This window comes from Phacochoerus africanus, chromosome 7, assembly GCF_016906955.1.
Source record: "Phacochoerus africanus isolate WHEZ1 chromosome 7, ROS_Pafr_v1, whole genome shotgun sequence".
Taxonomy (NCBI): Eukaryota; Metazoa; Chordata; class Mammalia; order Artiodactyla; family Suidae; genus Phacochoerus; species Phacochoerus africanus.
The window spans coordinates 14,129,004-14,149,578 of NC_062550.1; the positions used below are offsets into that span (position 1 = coordinate 14,129,004).

General features: G+C 44.5%; 1 protein-coding gene across 1 annotated transcript in view; it reads left to right on the plus strand.

Annotated features, from left to right (window-relative positions):
- Positions 1-20,575, plus strand: part of LOC125130732 (synapsin-3-like) — a 128,002-nt gene that overhangs the window by 15,652 nt on the left and 91,775 nt on the right. The window contains exon 2 of the mRNA XM_047786452.1: positions 2,693-2,750. Within this exon, the coding sequence (XP_047642408.1) occupies positions 2,693-2,750 (58 nt within the window). The remainder of the gene's footprint in view (positions 1-2,692; positions 2,751-20,575) is intronic.

The following is a 20,575-nucleotide window of genomic DNA, read 5'->3' on the forward strand; positions in this document are numbered from 1 at the left end:
ATAGACTAAGTGTGTGGGGGCAGGGGACAGCAAACAACATGTGATTCCAACACGGAGTGGTATGTGTTATAGGGTTGTTAAGCAAAGCCCCCATGGGAGCTCAGAGGAGGAATACGAACCCAGCCTTATTAGGGGGGTGCTTTCAAGGAAACGCTAGTCAGGGATCTTGGAACCTGAGAAAGAGGTAACCAAGCAGAGGAGACAGCAGCACGTGCAAAGGCTCAGAATCCTACAAGCACAGGAGTCACAGGAAGTTGAGTGTGTTCATGAGGTGAACAGAAAACAGGAGAAGACATGGGCCATAGGTCAGCAGGGTCCAGATTATGAAGGACCTAGAAGGTCTGGACCGAATCCTAAAAATCTTAAAGCACAAGATCTGACTCACCATTGCTGCTTAGGGGCTCTGTGTGACATTGAGCTTGTGGGGACTGGTCCCAGCCCTGCTGTTCCTAGGGGTTGACACTGGGGTCAATAGGAGGAGGGATATGATGGGTGCGCAGGCCTTCTATGCCAGTGCCACCTGTTTATCGTCAGCATCATCATCAATCACTTATTGCACTGATGGGACAGATCAACATGAGGTGCTCCATTCTGTAACCTCCATAAGGGTAAAGATTATGTCTGGGGTCCCTGGACATGGTGCCCGGAGCCACAGAGTAAACACTCAGTGGTTCTTTGTTGTCGTTGTCGATTCTGTTTCAGGCCCTGGGCTGTATTCTTTGGAGCTTACTATGTGCCAGGAACCATTCTAAGTGCCTTGTACATCGTCGTGTCTCATTTAATCTTCTTATTTAATCCTCATTTAACATCCATGTGGAATAATTACTGTGATTATCCTGGCTTTCCAGATGTGGAAGCTGAGGCACATGGATGCTGAGTGGGTTACCCAAGGTTGCACAGCGAGCGAGTGGTGATGCTGGGATCATGTCGGGTGGTCCACACCCTCTACTTAGTACCATGGGTGGGGAGGATCTAGTGAATTTCTCACCACACTTTGGCTGGTAGATGTTATCACCACTTGACAAATGAGGACGCTGTGACCTGGAGGGCTTAAGTACATTTTAGAGCACGCCATGGGTAAGCTAGAGAGCTAAGATTTTGCCCAAGCCTCTGTGGTCCTAGATCCATGCTTTTTCTGGTACACCATTGAGTGTACTCGTAAGATACCATCCTGAGGTCCCAGGATCATCCAGTAGTTCTAAACCCAAGCAGCAGGGACCCCTGCCCTGAGTCCTGCTCTGGCCTTACTAGCCATGCCCCTTCTGACAACAAAGGAGGACCCTGCAGATTGCACCCTGAGATCATGCAGTGGGTACCCAGAACTGTAGAATTCACTTCCCATAGGGACCCAGGCCCAATTCCAGGCCGGTTCCCTGATCTATCCTCCCCAGACATGGCCAAAAAACTGTTGATGAGAGTGTGAGTGAGGAGATGAAGCTTGGCCACCTGGGCGGGGCTACCCATAAGTGTGCACAAGAAGCCCCAGTGATGCAGAGAGGAGGATGGGAGGAGAATTAGGGAGGATGATGGGAACCAAGAGCTGGCAACTCTCATGCCACCATACTCTGGGTAGATCTCCAAGAATTCTGAGAAGTTTAAACTCTGACCCTTCTAGGTCATTATGAAGTTGTATTGGTCAAGGAAGGAAGATAGACATTTTATTTAAATGTTTCCTGGCTTTAGAAATTTCAGATATTAGGCTTGTGATACCTAGGCTTCTACTTATTATTTTGCCTCAGGCCCTACAAACATTAGAGATGAGCTTATCCCAGTGTTTGGGGTTTAGCAGCACTACCTTTAAGGATTCATGATAAAATGCACAAACTATGTGAAAGATTCCCTTTGATGAGGCTGGTTAGGTGGGATGTCATTTACTGATTATGGGGAGACAGAAGTAGGGGTTGGGAGGAAAGGTGATGGAAGGGTGGTTAGATAGATGGATAGATGGATGGACAAAGGACAAATGAGGTCTGCTTCATTGGACAGATGAACAAATAAAGAAATGAGGGGATGGATAGGTCAATTTAATAAGTCCTTTATAGATTCTATAGGGTCTAACTCAAAACCATAATTACTTCTGCACTATTTGTTTATGTGGGATTCTTTATCTCTTTTGATCCTTAAAATAATGTTTAGAAATAGGGAGTTCCCTTCATGGCTCAGTGGTTAATGAACCCGACTAGGATCCATGAGGATGTGGGTTTAATCCCTGGCCTCACTCAGTGGGTTAAGGATCCAGTGTTGCTATGAACTGTGGTGTAGGTCGCAGATGTGGTTCAGATCTGGCGTTGCTGTGGCTATAGCTTAGGCCAGTGGCTACAGCTCCGATTCGACCCCTAGCCTGGGAACCTCCGTATGCCGTGGGTGCGGCCCTAAAAAGAAAAAAAAGTTTAGAAACATATCATGTAGTTATTAAAATCTTCCTTTTACAGAGGATAAAACTGGGATTCAGGGAGGTAAAGCAACTTGGCAGAACCAGAACCTGAGTCTGCAGTCCTCCCCTCCAGTACTCTTTCTCCTCTCCCACATGACACATTTAAATAGTGAAAAAATCATCCACCCAGGAGGGAGGAGAGAGAAGGAAGGTAGGGAATGTGTCTGGACATACACCTGTGGAGTAGTACCTTTGGGAGAAGGAGAAAAGAGTGAAGCAGTCTGCATCCTTGCTCAGTAGATTTCTTCTTCTTCACAGGGCCAAGTATTTCCATGGAAAGAAGGTGAATGGAGAGATTGAGATCCGAGTGGAACAGGTAGGTTGGAACTGAGTCATGCTATTGCCCTGACATTTTCTATACCTGGAGCTATTCCTAGGAGCAACATGTCCCCATCTTATGTGACTATAATGAGCCAAGATTACCAGAAAAATCCTGGTTTATATCTGGAAGTCTTGTTTAAATTCCAGAATTATTTAGTTCAGTGGTTTTCTACCTTTTTGTTTTAGCAACAGAACCTTTTATTCAGAGGGAATCTCCAGAAGATGCCCATTTTACAAAACAGAGACACATAGAACTTCTAATGGAAAGAGGCATAGGGAGCCTCAGAGCTGCATCCTTCCCACCTCCTTCCATTCCCCACCATGGTCCTCAAGGCATCTCCCTGAAATCACTTAGGCTGGGCCACACAATGTAGGAGCACAGTGGGTTTGAATCCAGCTCTCCCATTTTCTAGGCATTAGGCAAGTGAGTCTTTCTGTGTCTCATTTTCTTTGTATCATTGTTGCTGGGATTAAATTATGTAAAGCCTCAAAAGAGATTAGAACCTCAAATACTGGCTCTTGTTATTACCACCAGTATCAACAACCACACCCCTCATTTTATGGGGAAAGAAGCACAGACTTGCCCATGGCTACATAGGAAGTCAGAGGCAGAGTTAGGACTAGAGCTTGTGCTCTCCAGATTGAGGGCTTCTCCCCTTCATTCCATGAACATTGTTGAGGACCAACTCAGTACCAAACACTATGCTTATCCTTAGGAGAGCACAGCAGAGCATGAGCTCTGGAACTAGATTCTAGGTTCAAATACAAATTAACTGTGTGATGTTGGTTGAATAATACTTAAGCTCTCTAAAGCTCAGCTTCTTTACTTGTACAGTTGGGGTCATCACAGCGTCGTCATCTTCAAAGGTAGCCGTGAGGATCAAATGAGTTAGTCTAGGAAAAGAACTTAGAACAGCACCGGGTATGTATCAACATTTAGTAAATGCTATCCATTTATCATAATATCATCATCACCATCAAAGGCAAACAGTTAATAACATAGAAGTTCTTGCTATAAGATGAACTCAGAAAAACACCATAAAAAATAGTGGGGTGTGACTTTTCCAGCACTCTTTTGAGTTTGGTGTGTTGGAGGAACAGAAAGCCTTTTTGAGCATCAAATTTGAGTTGGCTTAGTATTAAAACACCTACAGCTTGAATTTCAATTTAATCCTGTGGCTTTCAAGTCAGTCCAGTGTCTACTGGTTTTCCTTCCATGGCAAAGAGCAGGTTATTTTTGTTCATTTAACAAATATTTGTCAAATGTCTACTATGCTAGCTAGCTACCATGTGGGGAACGAGGATATAGAAGCAGAGGCTCTGTCCCAAAAAGCTTGTGGTCTCAGAAAGAGGCAAGATGAGTCTTCACACAATCTCAATCCAGGTGGAATCCAGGAAAGAGAGGTCCAGACTTCGGGCTGTGGGCACCAGAGGCCACAATTAATTGAGGGAGTCAGAAGTGACTTCGAGGAGGGGGTGGAATTTGAAATGGACTGTAGAGGATGGATAGGATTGCAGCAAGTGGAGATGGCATCAGGAGGAGTGCGTGAGATTGAAGTAGCGTGAGCAAAGACAGGGCGACTGGACATACAGGGTGTGGAATGAGGTGGGGACACACCATCTTCCTCTGGCCTCAGCCCACTCACCCTCCCAAATTCTCTCTCTCAATGACAGTGACCCCGTGTACCTTGCACCTTACCCAGAAGCCGGCACAGTCTCCTGGATGCCTCCTCCCCCACCACCACTACATCCACCCAGTTAACAGATGCTGCTGCCTCTACATCCCACATCTTAGCTTCTGTCCACTTTTCTCCACTCCCATGATGGCCTAGGTCTTTGGCTGAACCATCATCAGCTCTCATCCAGTCTTCTTAATTGGTGGCCTCCTAACTTCATCTTTTCATCCACTTCCAATTTATATTTTGTACTAAAGCCAGAGCGATCTTTGTAAAGAAGCAAATTAGAGTCTTAAAAGGGTTATTAGCTTTAAAATCCTTTTCTCAAAGACCCTTTATTTGAGCCCTCCCATCTCAGTATAGATCAGGTAACCTGATTATTTCCTTTCAGGACACCCCAACTTTTCCTTCCTAGCCCTTTCAGAGTTTTTAATGACATATTTTTTATTTTATTTTTATTTTTTTGTCTTTTGTCTTTTTAGGGCCACACCATGGCACATGGAGGTTCCCAGGCTAGGGGTCGAATCTGAGCTGCAGCTGCCAGCCTTCGCCACAGCCATAGCAATGCGGGATCCAAGCCATACGCCATAGCTCATGGCAACACTAGATCCTTAACCCAGTGAGCAAGGCCAGGGATTGAACCTGCATCCTCATGGTTACTAGTCAGTTTAATTAACCACTGAGCCACGATGGGAACTCTGTGACATATTCTGATGTGGGATTATTTGCGTGAGGATAGGGACCATGGCTGTTTGCATCTTACTCTGTTAAGTAACAGAGGGCCTGGGACATACCAGAACGGAAGCAAATATTTGCAGAATTAATCACTGATTGATTCCACAGATTCCAGGCTGCTTGTCCATTTCCAACGGAGATAAATCACTGTTCTTTAATCTTCTCTCAAAAATATGAGTTTTCCATAAACCATCTGGTAAATGTTCAGTTGCTGGCTTAGCTAGCCCTGTCTCGTCCCATTTGTGAAACCCCCAGGAGCATGTTTTAATGTTGTTCTTTATCTCAGTTTTGCCTCTGGCCCAACTCATGTAGATGCAGGAACACTAGAAGAAATTGCCCTAAGAATAACTCACCTATGACACTGGGGACACTCAGCCAGTCTATGAAGGCTACAATCATGCTGGAAAACATTGGCTAATTTAGTCATCTTACTTCTTGTCGTCTCTCTCCCATGGCAGCCAGGAGGCAAATCATCCAGGAGACCAATTATCAAGTCATTTGGGCATTTTTCCCTGGAAGATAGCCTTCCTAAACTCATCTTTGAGTCTGAATTGTTTGTCTTTTCCCATCTGAATCGATGGGTGGGTCACATAAGCAACCCCTAGGAATCTCACATGCATCCTCTAGTGCTTAGGAAAAGTCTTAGGATGGAAGCCACTGTTTAGTCTGAGCTGGCCTCACATTTTGGAATTCTGTCTCCCAACTAAGGGCCAAATTAACCAGATAATTGCACTGTCTGGGTTTTGCTGGACAGAGCAAATGAGTTAGTTGTGGTTGGCCTAGAGGAAGCCTCTGCTCCTTCTCTCCACCCTCTTCCCCCTAGTTCAAAAACTGTTTGCCTCAGCTTTTGCAGAGCCAGAAATCAAGAAACCCTGGGGAGGTCAGTGGGGGAACTGCCTCATGTTGCATTCCATTACCCAGAATGCCCTGTTGGCTCTGCAGGGACTCACAGCAGTGTCCTCATAGGGTCGGAGAGGTTCCGGCCAGGGTGGTTGGCATGTCAAGCTCTCCTCTGTTTATATTTGAGGCAAAGGGTCTCTTTCTCCACAGGTACAAGTCACCCCTCTGTGGGACTCAGCAGTGAGGTTGATGAATGGATTAATATCAAGTAGACTCACATCACAGTTCTGAGAGTAGTGCACGAGGACCTGATGGGCAGGCCTTGGGCCTCATTCTTCTCCAATAAAAAGGCTGAAATTGCAATAGACAGTCTTTCCTTGGTGTTAACGGAGGTACTAAAGCATAAGGAATGACAGTGCCTTGCTCCAGAAGATGGAGAGGAAGGCAGGAGAAGGTGAGGATCCTTTTCTCCTGAAGCTGGACAAGCCACAGATTTACATTCAAATGCCGCTGGCGCCTTTGGAGTCCCAACTTTGTGTGATGCTGGAGTTGAGATGGGGTTAGGTAGATGTATAGGATCTCAGGGAAGGCTGTTGGTTGGATTCCTGTTCATTTTCTGCCCTTTGTACATTTCCTCAACTTAAATGTCTTCTGGGAGCAAAGGTAGAATTTCTCCCTTACAATAATTTAAACAATCAAGACCATTTATTTTTTCTCATACCCACTTCAGCCCACCATCCACAATTCTTTCTTAGAGTCGACCCTAACTGTAGTTAGTGTCATAAAAGCCATGTTATATTTCAAGAAATAATTGTCGAGGAGATAGAGAATGGAATTTGGATGTTAATTCAGTTTTGTGGATTGGTAACAGGTTGGACATTACCCCCATTAGGAAATGACGACTTGATAGTAATTCACCTTGAGAGAAATACATCTAATGCTTCGCCAAAGAGCTCTGCCCTTGGCTCTGCTCTGCTTCTCCTTCTTAACTGTCATTTATCAAATTACATTTGCCAATGACTTAATGGGAGAGAGAGTACACTGGATTAAATTTGATACTATCAAACCGAAGAGGGGTGCAGTATAAGGTCCTAACCAAAAACTCAGCTGAAGAAGAGCAGGATTGGGAAGACTTAGCTTCTTAAAATGACATGAGGGAAAAAAAAACTAATTTTTTTTGTCTTTTTATATTTTGTCTTTTGGGGGCTGCACCTGTGGCTTATGGAGGTTCACAGGCTAGGGGTCCAATCGGAGCTGTAGCTGCCAGCTTACACCACAACCACAGCAACTCAGGATCTGAGCTGCATCTGCAACCTACACCACAGCTCAAGGCAATGCAGGATCCTTAACCCACTGAGCAAGGCCAGGGATTGAATCCGTGTCCTCATGGATACTAGTCAGGTTCGTTAACCACTGAGCCATGATGAGAACTCCTTAAAATTATAACTTAACAAATTCTTGATATTTGTGAGAGGAAGTATGGTATGGAGGTTAAGATTGTGGCTCCAGAGTAAGATATACTGGGGATGGAATCTCAGCTCCACCATATTTCAGCTGGATTGACCTTCCACTTAGAACATCCCTAAGCATCAACTTCTTCATCTGAAAAATGAGGATAATAATTTCTGCCCTCTAGAGTTAATGTTGGAGTGAGTAAGTCAGTGTGAATAATAGGCTTGGCAGAGTTTCTGGCATGTATATTAAGCACTCAGTAGCTGTAGTTATGGCTATTACTCTCCCAAAACCTGATGCCACTTCAGGCTGCATTATCACAGTATAGCATTTAGAATCCAGGAACGGGATGGTGGCATATATACATACTCTCTCACACGCTTTGAGTTGGACTCTAAGGAGAGGTCCAGTTGTAGTGTCACACTGGGAGGGGACAGTAGCAACTGGAATGCCTTCTGAAGACAGTGGCTAGAGTAAGAAGCAAAGATCAGTGCCAGGAACTGGAGATGCTTGGTCCAGAAAAGAGAGGGCTTTGGTAAGACCCACTCTACTTTTTGGGAATATCCACCACCTGAATGAGTGGTTAGAAAGAGTAAGAGCTACCAGATGTTGTGTTCTTACAAGATATGGATAAATGGTTTTTATTGTTGGGAGGGGTACTGTCGTTGCCTCCCTCTTACAGAAACTGAGACTCAGAGGGAATAAGTGGTTTTCCCAAGGTTGCCTGATTTATAATTGGCAGGAACCTGTTTTTGAACCCAGGCAGTCTGAATTCACAGTCCTCCTTTTATCCACAACATTTGTCTGGTGGTGTTGCTGAGGTCAGGAACAACAATCAAATGTATTGGTTAAATTGCTTTACAGCTATAATCTTATTCCAACCTTACCACAGCCCTTTGCAATGGGTACTATGACTTTCCCCATTTGGCAGGTGAAGAAACTACGGCCCAGAAAGGAGGTTAAATATCCTGCTTGAAATGAGTGATGGAGGAGGACTTTGAACCTAAGTTTCATTGGCACATATGCTGAATCACCAGCCTATGTGTTTCACTGAGATTAGAGTTCAGGCTAGTGGTACAGTCATACAAGAAGATGGATTTTTAACTCAGTCGAAACAGAAACTGTTCAGCAGTGCTAAGTAATGATGAATGAACCACATCTTTTTGGTAGTTAGGGAGTCCCTGTGCTGGAAATGCTCCAGCAGAAATTAGATGGTTAATTTGGGAAATATCTCACAGGAAATGTATGTACCTAATTGGAAATAACTTTTATTATTTTCTCTTTTCTTTTCTTTTTTGTATAAGGGTAATGTATTCAAACAGTCAAAAATTGAAAAGGTAAAAAATGGTACCTGGTGAAAAGTCTGCCTCCAACCCTGCCCCCAGCAATCTAGTTCTCTTTAACCATTCATTTGACCACTTATTAGCCAGTTCATTTAACCATTGTCACTCATTCCTTGGGCAACTTTCCAGAGAAATTTTAAATGCAACAATCAAATTCACATATATGTTTATTTTCCTTTGCTTTTCATGCATGATAGTTGGTCAGAAAAAAAAAAAACACATAAAGCATTGTGTTTCAGAGGAGTATTGACTAAGGAAGGTTGATTCCAAGTGGGTCGAAAGGGGAAATCATACTACCCGGGTTCACCATTGTCACTGCCACTGTTGGATCTTCCACTGTTGCTGGTGGATAATGTGAGCCAGCACTCCCACTGAGGCTGCAGGAGTTGCTACCAGCCTCCTCTAACTTCTGTTGCTTTTGGTGAAGCTTCTGTTGCTACCCCAAGAAGCAGAATGGTTGCCACCAACTTCCTAACTTCAGCTCTTACATGAAGGTCTCCCACTGGTAGAAACTAGCAGGAATCAGTTGTCCAAAAATCTGGGAAGTGTAGAGTTAGGATTCCAGCCCTTGAAGTACAGGAGAGAATATGGAAGGGTAGGTGTGGGGCTGAGTGGCATAGTCCATCCCTTTAGTGGCTTGTCATCCATACTCACCCTTCTACTTCCCCATACTCTTCTGCACCCTGACTTTCTGCTTAATAAGTCTTAGAGTTTATTCCATGAAAGTATGTGCAGAGCTGCCTCATTCTTGTTAATGACTGCTGAGGATGGTCATCTGGATACACCATAATTTCTTTTCCATAATTTTACTATTATAAATAATGTCATTTGAAACATTTGTTAGTATATCCATAAGATTTCTTTCCAGAATAGAAAACTAGTTATAGAAGTATTGCATTTATGGGTGTTGTAATGCGCCTTGAGGAATGAAGGATTTTTCCCCCAGCTGCTGGAACCAATACTGGAAGACAGCCCTCAGCTCTCAGCCCTCTTTCAGAAGTGCCTCACTTAGGTGAAAAGAACTGCTTTGCCCAAGGGCGCATCTCTTGTGACCTTGGCTGGCACAGGATGTAAAGACCTAGTTCCTCTACTCCAATTTGAGACAACTCCGAAGGGTTGTCCCAGCTTCAGAGCTCCCTGTGGAGTTGGTGGAGACCTCTGCTGAGACAACAGGGCAGCCCAGCTTTTCCCTCTGCCCAGTCCTGCTTCCTTCCCTTTCCTTCCCTTCCAGTGGCAATGATTCCTAGAATATTCCCTAATGAACCTCTCACAGGCTAATGCTCATCTCCGCCTCCCAGGAAATTTATAATTCTGATAGATATTGACAACTTAGCCTCCATAGCAGTTATACAGATGATCTATAATATCCTTCAGATTTGGATTTCCAGGACTTTATATGACCCATGGGTTCTGAGTAGAATGTACTAGGACTTTGTATGACCCATCCTTCCCAGAATGCTTTCCTGATTATGGCCCCAATATTGATGCTGAATTCTGAAGTGCTCCATGATTTGATCTTCCTATTTGACCTCCTTGTGTTTGAAATTCCCCAGAGCTTAGCTTTTCTTTGCAGGGCTGAGTCCGGCAGAACTTCACCCGCTCTGATCCACTAAGCCTTGTTTTGTTAACACAATCCTGCAAGATTTATTTGTTTGGCTTGGCTTAGCCTGACCTCAGACATTCTGTTTTGTATTATTTTTAAAAGCGTGCAGGTCTCCATGGAGGTTTTTTTCCCCTTTTCAAATCTAAGAACCAGCTGGAGGAATAAAAAAAAGCAGGTGGGACCCTAGGGCTATTAGCTGAAACATAACTCATTAGAGAGCAAGTGTTTCTCTCCTTAACCATGACATTGATTGATGTGGGTTTATCACCATCTTGGGCCTACCTTTAAGCTCACTGACTTAAGGTAATAGGGAAATGGAAAAACAATAATCATGGTGATAGTTGCAAACTTTTATCGAGCATGGACTTTATTTTAGGGGCTGTGTTATGTTCTTCCCATGTGTTAATTCATTTAACCCTCACAATATGCCTGTTGCTGATGAAACTGAGGCTCAGAGAGCTTGAATAAATTGCCTGGGCAGGGTCACACTGCTGGTAAGAATGTGGGTAACTGGGAATTTGAACCTAGGTTCAGGCAACTCCAGAGCCCCAGTTCTTAACCGAAGTAGATATATCAACATATGTGTTAGGTCTTGAATTTGCCTTTGTCAAGTTCTTTTTTTTTTTCATAATATTTTTTCTCTTTCTCTTAATTTCTCCCCCCCCCCCTTTTCCTCCCCTTTTTAGGGCTGCACCTGCAGCATATTGAAGTTTATGGGCCAGGGGTCAAATTGGAGCTGCAGCTGCAGCCTATGCCACAGGCACAGCATTACCAGATTCCAGCTGCATCTGCGACCTATGCCACAGCTTGCAGCAATGCCAGATCCTTAAGCCACTGAGCAAGGCCAGGGATTGAACCCACATCCTCGTGGATAGTAGTTGGGTTCTTAACCCGCTGAGCCACAACCAGAGTTCCTACTTCATCAAGTTCTTTGCCTTTCCTCTCTTTGCTCAGGTTCTTTGAGCATCATTCCACCATCACAAGTTCTTGCGAAATATTCTTCCAGGAAAAGACTCCTCCTTTCCTGACTAACCTAATGGCTCTGACTAATCATCTGATGTTTCTGGCTTATTGCTGCATAGTTCCCCTGTTACCAGTTCTGTTTGTTCTTTGTTTTCCCCCAAGAGTTAATGTTTACTATTTGTCTTTAGGTGTAGCTATATGTCTTTAGACTACACAAGTAGTGTTTATAGCTTAGACTCTGGCACCAGACCACCTGGGTTTGAATCTTAGCTCTGCCTCTTCTTGAGTGACCTTGAGCAAGCACTTTGTCTTCTCTGCACTTCACTTTCCTTGTGTGTAGCATATAAATTATAATACTAACAACAACAATAAATACCTATAGAGCTGTGAGAATGAAATAAATGATCACATGTGAAAAATGCAAAGCAGATCATGGCACATAGAAAGTGTTCCATAAGTGTCAGTAACTATTTTTACAATCACCTTCATATCATTGAATAGAATACATGTTGCTTGAGTGGTTTCTAGGTGAGATTGCTCAGAAATGGAAAGAATATACTCTATACTCTAAAGAATTTTGCTGTATAGTTGGGGGATACGAAATATGAATGGTTCATGTTTCTATGTGTGTTTTTATTATTGATATGTTTATCCAATACCATTTCCCATCGAGACATGGCAGTCAGCTGACACCTAGTGTGAACTTCCAACTTTTCCTTGATAGTAGATAGCACATCCTGGTCAAGATATTCAGTGTCTGTTGAATGAGTGTGTGATGATGGTGGTACAGTCAGGGAAAGGTGGAGCTAGAAAGGGACTTTAGAGATCATGTAATTCAGAGGTTCAGAGAGGAAGTGACTATTCCCAGCACACACATCAATTTACTGTTGGAGTTCAAAGTGTGAAGAACCCAGGCTCCCATCTCCCACATCATTGTTTTTCCCACTATGTTTCTCCGTTTTCCAATGTTGTCCTTTGCGTTCCCTTTTAAAGAAACTACTAGTCCCTTCTGATGATTTTTATAGCAGACAAATTAATACTACTCTCCAGTCATGCAGTTCATATGTTCCACATTTACTTGCAAGGGGCTTTCTTCTTTGAGAGAGGGCAAGGGGGTTTGTCTAGGAATGAATGCTGAGCAGCAGCTGATAACCAATGAAGGGCTCCAAACAGTGCAGCAGGGGCAATATTGAGGCTATGGTTGGATGAAACCTGCTAATTCTAAATGTAACAGGGACTGCTTTGCCAGTTGGATGACCCTTCATGGCTCACCTCCCTGGTGTGGCTGTAGAAAGGAGCAATGGGCATGAAAGCGAGTCCATCTTCTTGCACTGGGAAGTGCTGGCATGTTCCTTAGCCTCTGCCTGCCATGTTTGCAATTTACCCTTCCTAACTAACTACCACTCCATCAGCACTGGCCCTGGCCCCGTTAATATCATTGGTGGCTGAGACTCCAATGGAAATTAAGTAGGAATTCTGAAGGAGAAGTCAATAAGCCCTTTAATTTCTTGAGGGTTGTATAATAAAAAAGTAAACAAAATCTGTCTTATCTTAACCTGCTCTTTCATTCAAGAAACGCTCACCGAGCACCTGCTTTGTACTTGGCCTTAATGACAGAGCCCTCCACTCTCAAAGTGTTCTTCTGGTGGGAAGTTAGACACTGGGGGTGGTGACTTCATAGGCTGGTGTGAGGGCTGTCACAAAGATCTGTGAAGAGTATAGAGGAGCACCGGAAAGGGAGGGATTGCCAACCTTGCCTTGGGACACTCTTAGGAAAGGCTTCTCAGAGGCTTGGGGGTGGGAACTAGCTGGGTGACAGGCCAGGAAGGAGCAGATGTGAACATCAGGGCTTCCCACTAAAGAGCATGTTTTAAATCTCAACTTGTCACATGTGGGGGAAAATAGCCAGAGTGTAGGCTGCATGCAAAAGGCTGGTGGGACATGAAGCTGGGAAAGAAGATAGGGAACAGTCTCTTTTCAGGGTGGGCTTTGTAGGACAAGGCATGAGACTAGAAATTGTGTCCCAGAGGCAGTGGGACATATTTATTGAACTTTTTAAGCCATGGAGTGATGTGATCATGTTTCCATTTTTTGATGCATGGGCCGATAGTGGTTTTAGAAGATAGACTGGTCAGGATTGGTGACATGAGACTGGAGGTAGGGAAACTCAGCTCTGGATTGGGTGAAAAAGACATTCTATTCTTGAATATTATGCTTGGGGAGGAGGTTCACGGAAAGGACTTGATAAAATGCATGCGTATTCCTGCCTCTGCCTTCTTTAGTTCTTTAAACTTCATTCTCATACCTGTAACTTGTATTTGAGAATAGGAGAGGTGACTTATTACTTTCCTTAAAACAGAGAGGATGGAACCAGATGCATAAGATGTGTTTGAGCTGGCATCACATAAAAACAAACCCGTCAGCTGCGTTTTATTCACCAACTTAGTCCTGTCCACTTGCTCTGACCCATTTCACACCCGCATTCCAGCTTACTCTCAACCTACCTAATCTCTGGCCTCGTGATTCCTTCAACTTCTTATGTTCTCCTTCCTCATTCCCTTCTGCCCCTCCCCACACCACTTCTCCAGCTTTGACCTTCAGCTTTTGCTGGGCCACTCTGTACATTTGCAGTCAGCTCTGCTGTCATTTCTGCTATTTGAGGTCTGGCTCACTCCCTGATGAGAGGAGACCCGCTGGGCTCACCCCAGCCCTGCCAGCAGCCCTGCCCGGATGTGCTTGCACACAGGCTTTCAGTCTTTGCACTTCAGTAGGAATCAAGGGTTATTAATTAACCCAGGGTGGAACCTATTATGAAACATCCCAGAAAGCTGGAACAAACCAAAGGGACTTCTGAACTCACAGCAGGAAAAATGCCTTTTAATTGACTTGGATGACTTCACCACAAAAATCTGTCTGGCTGTTATGCTAAACTGGAAACTAATCTATTAGATTGTCTAAGGAATCTCCCAGCCCACCCTGGCCAGAGTCTCCTGAGGAGGGGAGTGGGGCCGACACATAAACAGGACATATGCTTTGAAATGGCTTCTTTTGGATCATACCCAGTCTAGCTGCATTTTCCAGGCCCTGGGAACGAGAAGAAAAGCTGATATCTGAGAATGGAGTTTCTATGTCCTACAGTATGTATATTTAATATCACATAGGAGCTTTCCTCAGATACTTCTTCCTTTAGAATCAATTCAGCCTACGCTGAACCTGTCTTGGACCACTTCTTCCAGGGAGTTTAGAGGGTGACATGAGATAATTTCCACGGATGGTGTTGTCATGTGCATGATAGCTGTGGAGCCTGGACTTGGAAGGTATTAGTGAAAATAGCCAGTGTTTAATCACGTGCTTACTAAATGTCGGGCACATGCTGAGCACTTCATGCAGATTAGTTTATTTATCCTGAACACTTCCCTATGAAGAGTAGGTGCTCTAAGTTTCCCCGTTCTTCAGATGAAGAAACTAAGTTAAAAGAGGTTATGTGGCTGACCCAAGGCCATACAACTTGCAAGTGGCAGAGCTGGAATTCACAGTCTAACTGCAGGTGCAGTTTTACTTAAGAAGGTGTATCCTGGAGAAGTAGAGTCTGAAGACTTGGTGAATTTCTTCTTCTTTGTAAGGGCTGGCTTGTGCATTAGACTGCTGCTGGACCCAAATGTGGCTTACAATGTCCTCTGTGAGCTAGCCGCTGCCTACCTTTCTTCAAGGTTTAGCTCAGCTATTTCGACTCTGCTTCTCCTGAGCACCCCGTCTACCCAAGCAGGCGAGGTGCCTCTTATCCCTGCTCACATACCTTGGGCATGTTACTACCATCACATTTACTTTGAAACTATTCGTTCACTCACCTGTTACTCCCTCCAGACTCTGGGCCTATGGAGAACAAGGGCAGTATCTTTATTCAACCTGCAGATGTTTACTGAGTGCCTGCTAAGTGGTAGGTGCTAGGGCTGCAGCGGCAGTTAAAACAGATGTAGTCTCTACCTGATAGAGCTTACAGTCGAATGGAGGAGAGACATACTAATCACATAATTGATCTCTCCCCCCACCCTCTCTCTTGCACGCATGCATACACACATACATGCACATGCACACACACACTGTAATTACAAACTGACTAGGAACTGTGGGAAAAAAATACACAACGTTATGGTAGCATACAGTGGGTAGGATACCACTGGGCACATACTCAGGTGCTTACTAGGTGCTTCAAGTACCCAGATACATAATATGTGTGCAATAAATACTTGTCTAACTTATCTGAAATAGGGGAAAGTGAAAAAGCGACAGAGAAAATATTGGATCTGGTATAGAACTTCCCAGGAAACAGACTCACCCAAGTATTCTTCTGCACAGAAAATGACACAGGTAAAGTACTAATCTGACAATAGTGATACAGGTAAAGCAATGCTTGTTATTAGGTGAGCACAGGGTGCCAGCCACTGTCTGAGTTTATCTGTATACATTTAATCCTTTCCACGACCCCACCACGGAAATATTGATGGAACTGAGACTCAAGACATTGAAGGTCCTGCCCAGAGCCACCCAGCAGTTGGTGGGAGAGCTGAGATGTAGGTGATCCAGAAGCCCTGGAGCCCACACCACTGACCCTGCATTTATCACCTCTCTTTGTCCTTCTCTCAAACTGTGACTAAACACTGGGTGTTCCTTGTTCAAAGTTATGATGCAGGTTAGCGTAGAGCCAAACCACTCCCCACCCTTGTCTCCTCCTTGCCAAGTTAGGCTTTGGGAATTCTTAGGGGAAGAATTTGATGGCGATAAGAGGGCAGTGCCAGACAGAAAGTGGAACTGAGCCCCATATAGGGGCTTCAAGAGTTGCATTTTGGGGGTTGAATGTTTATGTTAAAGGAAAGAAGAAAATTTTATTATTGAAGGTGAGTTATGTGCCCTTCATCACTCTGGTGCTTCTCACATATTGCTATGCTTAGTCCTATTATTGTTCAGATGAGGAACTTGAGCCTGGAAGTGGTAAAGTAGGTATTTGCAGGGTCGGAGGCAGAATTGTCATTGGAACCTGTGTCTACCTGGTTCTAAAGCCCAATTCCCTTGCCTCACCTGTTGCCCAGCCAGATCTGGAAAAAAGACTTGCTTCCTCCATCCCACAGCACTTTTTCAGATTGATTTTCTCAGAGTCTACAGGCAGCCCATCTTGGTTTTCTAATCTGTCTTAACCTGTGTTGCTGCAACTATCTTTGCTCCCCGAGCCCTGGGGTTTCCTTCATGAGCTTCTGGGTGCATTCTCAGCCTGTTTAAAATGGAACTGAATCAAGTGACCTCCCCACCCACCCCACCTTGGGAACTACATTCTGTCCAGACAGGGAGGAGACAGGCAGCCCTCCCCTCTAGCTGCCAGGAAAAGCAGGGGAAACAGAGGGGTGGAACCTCCCATGGCTGGGCCAGCCAAGTGCCAAGAACCCCAATTTTGCATTCATTGGACAGAACCTGGTTTTGATCACCAGTCACACTTTGCTTATTCTTATGCAACTGCTTCGGTCTCTCTCTATTCTCCATGGTCCAGGCTCCTTGATGTCTATGGGATGAAGGCCAAATTCTCTAGGCAGCACAAGGCCCTCCCCAAAGGCACCATCCTGGCTTTCTTACCACCTCTCTTTTCCTCTCTCTGCTCAGTGGTGCCTCCAAGGGTCTGTTGGAGGAGCTAGTACTTAATTCAGATTGTCTCTCATTTATAGTGGCTTTCCCTGAAGTTCTGCGTCTTGGTTTCCAAATATGTTGTTTCTATGAATATCCATCTGTCTGTTCTTCCATCCACCCATATACCTGTTTATCCATTTACCCATTTCTCTAAAAACTCTCTCCCCACTCCTTTTTTTGGGGAGATCTCTAATTAGTTTAGAAATGGGTTGCTTTCTATAAATACCTTCACCAAATTTGTATTTCATAATATTAGTAACAGTGATAATAAAAATAAACAACTCCCAAATATAAGTGTTTGGTACACACACACACACACACACACACACACACACACACGCCTGATGTTCTCCCAAGATTTTGGTATATATAACCTCACTTTATCCTTACAGTGACCTTTGGAGTTATCTATTACTATTACAGAAGAAACTAAGGTTCAGAGAGGTCCAGCAATGCAACTTACAATTGGCAGAGCCAAGATTTGAACTCCTGGCTCCCAAGCAGCCCAGACCCTGTAAAACACTGTATTCTCCTGACTCCCGCTGCTAACTCACCCCTCATTTAGGATATGCATTCAATATCCCTACCACTCTCTGTGTGGCTTCTGGCTTTTAGTAATCCTTACTGCTCTTTGCATATATTTATTGGGCAATGACATTAAGAGTCTGAAAGTAAACAGGCTCATTTCATTAATTCTTATTATTACTCTGTAGTATTTTACTTAGGTGAAGCAACGTTTTTATTGCTTCTAAAGAGAGATGAAATATTTCAGGACAACTTGATGTGATGGACAGAGCTGTGTCTTGGATCAGAAGAGCAAGGAATTGAATCTTGGCATGGCCTCTTATTACCTATGGGCCTTGGGGCATGTGACTCAGTGTTCTAAGCTTCAGTTTATGTGCAAAATGGAGATAGTAATGACAAGGCTACTATGTTCAGCACATTTGGGACTTTGGTTTATTTTAGTTAAATCCAGGAGGACCCTGGATCTGTGGATCTGGGCTGACTCATTTGTAAAGGAGGAACTGGCAGGTGCATGAGTGTTTCCTACCTGCCAGCCCCCCCCACCCCCAGCCAGGAGAGACACCACCGCTCAGTGAAGGCAGGCTTTCCCACTGAGTTTAAGGCAGCCTCATATTCTCCACACAGCAACCAGAGGTTGTGGCAAGATGAAACTCACTGGGTAACCCCAAAGGAACTTTTGGTTCTCACATTCCGTGGGTTTGATATGTGTCTACCTAAAAAGGATGGGAAATTATGGATGAGGTGGTTGGATCCTGGACAGATGAACTGAATTGGTAAATACATGATAGGAATGAACTAAGACCCACCAAAACCAGAATGCTGAAGTCCACTAGAGCAACTGTTTTCCACTTGTACCCCTTAGAACCAGGTGTTCACAGGGGTACCTGGGGTAGCAAACTGTTGAGCATCCTTGGAAGAAGAGAGATAGGGAGAGAGAAAGAAGGGGGAGGAAGAGGGTAAGGGAGAAGAAGAGGAAAGAGAGGTGGAGAGGAGAAAAGAGATACTTCTTCTGTATCAGTAATTCTCAACCAGGGGTAGTGCCCCCCGCCAAGGACATTTAGCAATGCCTGGCAGTCTTTTTGGTTGTCACAACAGGGGGATGTGACATCTGTGGGTAGAGGATAAGGATGCTACTAAGCATCTTACCACACACAAAGAAAACCTCCCACAACAATAAATTAATTATCCAGCTCAAAAAGTCAATGTTCCAAGGTTAAGGAACCTTGATCTAGACTGAAGCAGCTTCAAGACTATACCTTTTGTGCAGGGAGCCCTGTGGTACCCTAAAGACAGGAGGTTACCATCCTGTTTCTGATGATGTGGACATCCCAGACCACTCCAGAGAAACTTCACCTTTCACTCCCTTTTGGTCCTCACAGTGGCTTCAGTACAGGGATAGGACAGGGACCTTCTTCATTCTTATAGACATAGACACCAAGGCAGAGGCTTCTGTGATGTCCCTAACATCCCACAGCAAGGAAGTTTCAGAATGGAATAGAAACCGCAGGCACAGTGATCTTTGCAACACTGCCCATCTCAGTAAGTGTGTCCCCTGGCTGGGCACCCAGCAGTCCGACAGAGGCCCAGAATGAGCTAAAATCTTGAAGGGCTGGACCAGAGCTGTGCCTTGGGTCAGAAGAGCAAGGAATTGAATCCTGGCATGGCCTCTTATTACCTATGGGCCTTGGGGCATGTGACTCAGAGTGTCTGTTGTAAAGGTACCCAGTATTTGTTTTAGGGGATAAGACATGCAGACACAGAGTCAAGGAAATGACTCTTATGAAGGAATAAGTGTATTATATTTATAGTCTCCTAAAAGCAGAAGGCACGGCACACCATGATGTCAGGGCCACATGGAGTGGCACCATGGCTGGTCAGGAGGCAGAGGGAGCCGAGGGCAAGAGCCTTTATTGTGGTTTCCCAGCAAGGAAAGGGTAAGGCATGGTAAGCAGGTTCAGGATTGGCTAATTGGAATAATTTCAGCAGGCTCTGGGGTATAGGGATTGATTGTCTAGTCCCTGGTCCTGGGTTGTTAGGGAACAGGGAGTGGAGAGGGGATAGCGGCCTAGAGTGTGAGAGTCTGGTAGGGGAGGTAGTTGCAGTGGGCTCTGGATTGGTTGTCTTGCATTTGGCAGGTGCTTTCTATTTATTTATTTATTTATTTTAATTTTTTTTTTTTTTTTTTTTTTTTTTTGCTCTTCAGGGTGGCACCTGTGTCACATGGAAGTTCCCAGGCTAGGGGTTGAATTGGAGCAGTAACTGCTGGCCTACGCCACAGCCACCACAACTCGGGATCCGAGTCTGCAACCTACCCCATAACTCACAGCATCGCCGGATCCTTAACCCACTGAGCAAGGCCAAGGATCAAACCTGCATCCTCAGGGACAGAACCACTGAGCCTCAATGGGAACTCCTGAGGCCAGTGCTTTCTCTAGCAAGTCTTTTACCCCCTCTTGTACTGGTTAACTTTGTGAGAGGCAGTCTGTCCAGGGTCAGTGAGGCTCCAAGGTGTCAAAGCATGGGAATACAGAAAATAAGACCTGGTACTTAAAATAATACCCTGCCTTAGCTCCAAAGCCTCACCACACTGCTGCTTTTTAAGAGTCTTTTAAACAGAACTCTTTTGTTTCAAATTAAATCTTATAGAAAACCCAGTATTTAAGTTAAAAAATAAAATTAGTGCTCCATTTGATGCAGAACTCCCTGAATCCTTTGAACCTCCAGGAAGTGTCCGAGGCCCATCCTTAGACAGCCTCTTCAGAACTGAGTTCTCCCACAACCTTCATCCTGCTGCTCTACCTTACCTTGGGTTCTTTTTTGGAAGAAGCCTAGCAGAAGAATTAAGAGCAAGGATCTTGGAGCCAGATCACTTGTGTTTGCATTCTTAGTCTGTCACCTTGGGTAATTATATTTAATCTCCTTGTGCCTTAGTGCTCCCACCTATAAAGTGAGCATAATGATAATAGGACCTACTTTATGGGGTTACTCTCAGAAGCAGTTGAGTTAACAG